Source organism: Watersipora subatra, chromosome 1 (assembly GCF_963576615.1).
Source record: "Watersipora subatra chromosome 1, tzWatSuba1.1, whole genome shotgun sequence".
Classification (NCBI taxonomy): domain Eukaryota; kingdom Metazoa; phylum Bryozoa; class Gymnolaemata; order Cheilostomatida; family Watersiporidae; genus Watersipora; species Watersipora subatra.
In genome coordinates, this window is record NC_088708.1 from 14,436,785 (window position 1) to 14,442,939 (window position 6,155).

The 6,155-nt window shown below is 35.0% G+C and overlaps 1 protein-coding gene across 1 annotated transcript in view; it reads right to left on the reverse strand.

Moving 5' to 3' along the window:
* The window catches only part of LOC137400896 (kin of IRRE-like protein 1), a 30,405-nt gene extending 24,461 nt beyond the window's left edge, over positions 1-5,944 (reverse strand). The window contains exons 1-4 of the mRNA XM_068087238.1: positions 5,639-5,944; positions 3,873-4,100; positions 1,645-1,767; positions 31-164 (exon numbers count right to left, since the gene is read on the reverse strand). Coding sequence (XP_067943339.1) covers positions 31-164; positions 1,645-1,767; positions 3,873-4,100; positions 5,639-5,684 — 531 coding nt within the window. The 5' untranslated portion in view covers positions 5,685-5,944. The remainder of the gene's footprint in view (positions 1-30; positions 165-1,644; positions 1,768-3,872; positions 4,101-5,638) is intronic.
* Between the last annotated feature and the right edge of the window lie 211 nt (positions 5,945-6,155).

Genomic DNA, 6,155 nt, shown 5'->3' on the forward strand with positions numbered 1-6,155 from the left:
TACGATCAAAACTAACAGAACTTGGCTCACCTCCTCAGAATTGTGTAGCCATTGTATGTCAACCCCAGGATTGCTACCTCCGGCGGTACATGATATATTGTACGTCTTTCCTGCTTCAACTGTGTTCCCTTCGGTTAGGTGCATTTCCAATGTCGATGGTGGCACTAAAAATTAAGAAGAGATCAAATTTAACATGGCACAGTAAGAAGAGCTCAACAACTTTAAGGCACCTTTTGAACATCGGTCCTTTCAAAGATGATGACAACAAAATTCACTATGAGACAGCCAATCGCTACAATGATTTAAAAACGGGGATATCTGTTGCTTTTTAAAAATAAGTTAACTAATGCTAGAATGCTACCGAATGAAACGGTCATGTGAAAATATTAACAAATGAAAATCAGGAATTGCTGAAAAGCAAATTCTATCTGCTATTAAAGAATTAGCTGCTATAAATTGCTTTAAGACAGGGTAGATGGGCCACCGCTGATTATTGCTGACGCAAAAGGTCTAACAGATTACTTGCTAGTAATTCATGTAATTCAGGTCATAGACGATTTGAGATTGCAAAACAGCTCACAACACTGCCTAGTGTGAACGCAACTTGAAGATTGCCTACATAAGATGCCATATTTTAGAACCTTGTTCATTGCACAGAATATAGAATTTTAGACTCAAATTTAAATGTCTTCACAACTGGTTTTGCTACTGCCTATTGTTCACAAATCAGGTCACAATTGTTATAAGTGTCACAAGTGTATAGCTATAGATATTGACTCAATTGGTAATGAATTTTGACCTTACTTGATTCATTTAACCTAAATACTCCATTCTGGCATAACAAATTACAAAAAAATAAACTTAATTTTTCTATATCTTAATTCTTTTCTAGTTGCCATTTCCAGAATTTAGTAATTCATATCTGTTAAAATTTTTTATTGCGAATGCAAAAAAAATATGCGAATTTTTGCTAAAAGATGATTTTGTTTATAGCTATCCCACTTTCACCATAGAGCTACTTTTACAGACTACTGTAGAGAGTTTTCATCGACAAACTTCAAAAAGTTATCACTCCAAGTCTAAACATTTTACCGTACACAACATGTACACAACATTCTCATATCATGACCACTGTTATTTTTTTACGGCTGATAAGAAAACCTAAAGAATTTCGTGATTGTCGTTGAGTATACCGAATAACTGAACAACAAATGACCAGCACAGGTCACAGAGGGTCACTGCCAACAAGCTACGACATGGGCTACTATACAACAACATGTCCCACCATATGCCATACCATACCACATTACAAACCATATACATTCCCATACCATATCACATATTTTATATCATACCATAGCTATACTATATCATACCATGCTATAACATACCACACAATTATTACATCATAATGCTTATATGTAGCATATCACACCGTACTATACTATAATATGACATACTTAATTTGATATTTTACTTAATGATTAAATTGGTCCTAATAGGAAACATAGTTTTACAATATAACCCTAAAAATGTTTAATATATTACTGTTCATTCAGAGTTGATGTTTATGTCTGGCAACTCACGAACTGCAGCATCAGGCAGCTAACAAGAATAGCAAGAGAACAAACTAGACAAACTTACCAAGGATGATTAATGTTATACTCGAATGTTGAATTGCTTCTCTACCAGCGTAGTTGATCAATAGCGAAACCGAACCATTCATTGGGAGATTTGCAGACTTTATGGTGAGGTCCACGAGATTAGCTGCAGAAGGGTCATTTTCGAACGCATAAATACATGGATACAGACTCTAACGTTATTGGCTGAATTGGAACTAAGCATTCAGTTTATCAGCAGAATAATAGGGTTATAATAAATATTCTATACCTATATAATAAATAGACTATAGTCTATAGACCATATAGACCATAGACTCTATGGTAATATAAAAATTATAAACAAGTTGGTCATCGGTGTAGTTAGTTTGAACAGAGAAGCAAAAGAGTAGCTCATTGTAGTGAAATCTTCCATCAACAGTTCACACAAATACATGTTTAATATATCGGCACCTTGTGGTTCTCATGACTTGTCTTCAATTTTGTATTCTTTACAACTTTTGATTCCAAATATGAACTCTCAGCAACTATTCTCATTATATTTACACAAATAGAATAAGTTGGAACTATCAAAGGCAATAGGATTGCTTGCGATCTGTATGACAGACAGCCATTTTATGTATTACAAAGAGTGACGGAGAGATCAATATCAACTTGAACAAATCAGATAAACACAACAAAACGGTTAAAGCTAAGCTGCAAATTGAGCCTTCATTTCATTGCTCCTTTTGTGTTATCTCAGGCTGACCATGAATTGCTAATATCGCAGCTCATTGCTAATATCGCAGCTCGGATGTAAAGCCAGTTCCCAAGGCATCGCCTTGTTGTTTTAGGACATTCAAACATAAAAAGCTTTTACATGATGCTAAAAGTTTTATATGTTCACTGCTTAATAAATCAATAGTGAGGTCCTCACTAACTTATAGTCATTGCCATAAAACTGAGTGCAAACGACGAGGGAAAATAAAACAGACTGAACAACATAGCAAGAAATTTCACTCTCCTAAACATAGAATGGCTGTTAAAATTATTACAATTTGTGTTTGAGATCAGACTGCTGTTGGAGTCATTCTGTGAGTTATCTTCCTTCTTGTGAGACATAATTTTGTGAATAAGTCTTCTATAATTCACTCAGGCATGTCAGACTATCAATAAACCTTACACAGTTAAAACCTTTTTAACTACTAGATCAGACCAGTGTTTGATAGAATAGATGGCCAAATGATTGCTGAACGGTGTGCTTTTGCAATCAACGCCTACCATAAAGAAATAGTACTCCGATGCAGCTGCTACAAAAACCTCTTGAAAGCTTCTCTGGAAATAATTTGGATACTAAACTTTAGAGATATTGCCAATAAAACATAGGGCATTGCCTACTGGCAAACAATCTTTATCCATACAACTGATAAAAATAGAAATGACGAATACTTAAGAATATGCCATTATAATGTACCTTGGATCAGACAGACTTGTCTCAGGTTTTTGTCTTAATAAGGTTCAAACTGTTACACTCCGAGCCTAAATATTGTAACAAACAATCACCAGAAATCTCTAGAGCTGGAACGTCGGACACAAATGTTATCCAGAGACAGTTGAAGCATAAGATTCAGTGAGGGATTTTCATGAAGATGCAGAGATATTTATTAACAAAATTCTACTGTTTAATCCTATTGTGAATATGTAGCACAACTGCCTTTTCTGTCATATGGGTATGCTTAGAAAGTGAGTCAAGTTTTTATTGGTAGCGATATGTGTCATAAAGCCAGATTATTTGAACATCTTCAAAACAGAATAAATTATCTCTTGATTTCGATTCGAGTATGTCAAGTACAGTTACAATTAATATACTCTCTGAGCGTCTTGTTGGCATAACCTATATATATATATAAATTATTCAGTTAACATGTTTCGTTTCACTTGAAATAAAAAATAGCAATTTTCAAATATGATGAAATCGAGCCTTCTTGCATGGAATAAACACAAAAAATCATCAGCATGAAGCACATAGACCTATTAACTATACTTAAAGTTAATAGGTCTATGATGAAGCAGGTAAAAGGTTTCACTCACAAATACTTCAAGGTAATCATACAATCACATTTTTTCATTAAGTAGCATAGCTCTATTGCTACATCAACATAAATGCACAATTTTGTAATAAACTCTATGAATAAACTATAGTTGCTGCGATGCAAATTCCTTAATTTTGGATGAAAACTTCAGTATAAAAAGAACTGCTATAATACCACAAACCTTGTGTATCTATACTCCAGTCAAAGATTGATCGTAATGCATCAGACACCCTGTTGCCGATAACTCCCACATAATAACCAGGAAAAACTGACCAGCCTATGTCTAAATCATCATATCCTACAGGTAGATTTTCCAGTTCTGCTGAGATGGTCACGGATCCAGTCAATTGGACTTCAACTACGGGTTCAGTGATAAATCGAATAAATCTGAGTTGTCCATCACATAAACCTGCAAGAGTAGAAACTGCTAAAGTTAGCTGAACAACATTTATTTTGGTCACCATGTCTTTTGGCCACCAAGGCAAATCAAATTATAGCAGGTCTAAATTTTACCCAACAAAGATATGAACAGTGAAAAGTTCCACGCATCAATAATCTGCCATTAGCAAATCCTGCATTGATTTAGATTGTTCTAAATTGACAATAAAGCCATCTAATAATTAATTCATAGCCCTCAAACATCTTGAGAACAGAGCTACGACTTTATCAAACAATGAAAGCATCAGTGGTTGGCACTTTGCATACGCGAGACTGTCAAGTTGAACAGGTGATGCTATAAAGTGTAGCCATAAAATAGAAGGACACATTCCACGATCGTTCAGTAGCAAGACCAGGCTGCCAGTCAGCCTAGATGGGAATGACGATGACAATCATTTGATAGGATAAAAGAAGCAATTGCTTTGCATGGTTGACATCAAAAAGCTAAATAGATTAGCATAGGCCTACGTCAGTCATACATAAATGGTGTGAACGTTGGACATAGCTGCATTTGCAGTATGGAACAAGGCAATTCCTAAATCGACAAGATTTTTAATTTCAGAAAGCGCACAATGGAAAATAGTGAATAATAGTGAAATGAGTGAATCAGATGAGTTAGCATAAAATCTTGAGAAGAACACTTCATGTCATCAACTTAAGCAACCATATTGCAATTCTGTTCAATGCAGGAGCGCTGTGTGCTGTTCATGTCTGTTGCAGCATCACCCGAAGCGTTAATTCAAAGAATGTTTAAGACAGGTTTGCTTGCTCAAGAGGCCCAACATCTGTTGCCTATTGAATGCGAGTCACTCGATCAACTGCTAATTAGTGATTTACTAACAAGTAAAACTTAACATGAGCTTCCGAAAATTTGTAACAATCCTTCACAAATGCTTATCAGTCATTGATCCCTTACCTATAATCCCTATTTTCTACTTTCGAACTTAGCACTCAAATTGTATTAGTGGTGAGAATTTAGTTATTTCCCATATTTTGGGCACTTTAAAACTTTTTAAATACAACTTCTGTACACCCCACTTATTTTTAAATTTAATATAACTGTCAGACTCCTCTAAAAACAATGTAAGTTAATATTAAACGTAATATTATACCTAGCAATACCGAAGGAAATACTTAAATAAATTTATATTTAAACAATAATACCCCACGATAGCAAAGAACGTTACAATTAGCTGAATAGAATGTGCAGCTCTCAACAATAACTCAGAAATTTAAAAAGTACGACAGCGTGTAAGACGGGGCCTTTTCATTATCAGGTAGAACGAATGATATATATATGTAAGAAATACGTACACAGATAATAGTAAAGCAGAAATATATGATATTACACAGAATTCTGGGAAAGTTAAATAAAAAACTTGCGGTATTCACGCAATGACACCCAAAATGAGCGAAGAAACAAAATTAGTTGAACAGAGTGAGCAACTCTTAACCGAAAATCAAACAAGACGTACAGCTACAAACCAGCTACAGACATGAAATACATACTTGAAGTACAGATGGTAAAGTATAAAAACAAAGTAAGTCGACTCATCCTGATGCCAGTCTTCTCGTTGGCAGAAAGATTCTCATCAAATGCCTGCTTCTGAATCACACCAGAAATGACTTGCAAATGTCCTCCAGTAATATAATCCAAAGTGCAGTGTGATAGAGAAGAGGTTTTCTAATCAGTTGCAGCCAGTCTCACTTCATTCTTCAGTCTGCATCTAGGCCTATGACAATTGGCTGTAGAGTGAGGTGAAAGGTCAGCTATGGGTCTATAATAGCCTATCGTGTTACTACCGCAGGAGCCAGAGTAAATCTACACTAACCAAAAGTAGTGCATTGAACGCGGCTGTCTCTATGAAAAGAACAACAAATCCAAGTTGATATTATCTTTAAGAAATGTCGCCATCGAAATAGACAAATATAATTGAATAGATAACACCGTGTATGAGCTATTCAAATTATCAAAAAAGATGACATTAATAAAATGATTAAGGTCTGCTAAGACTACAAAGAGACA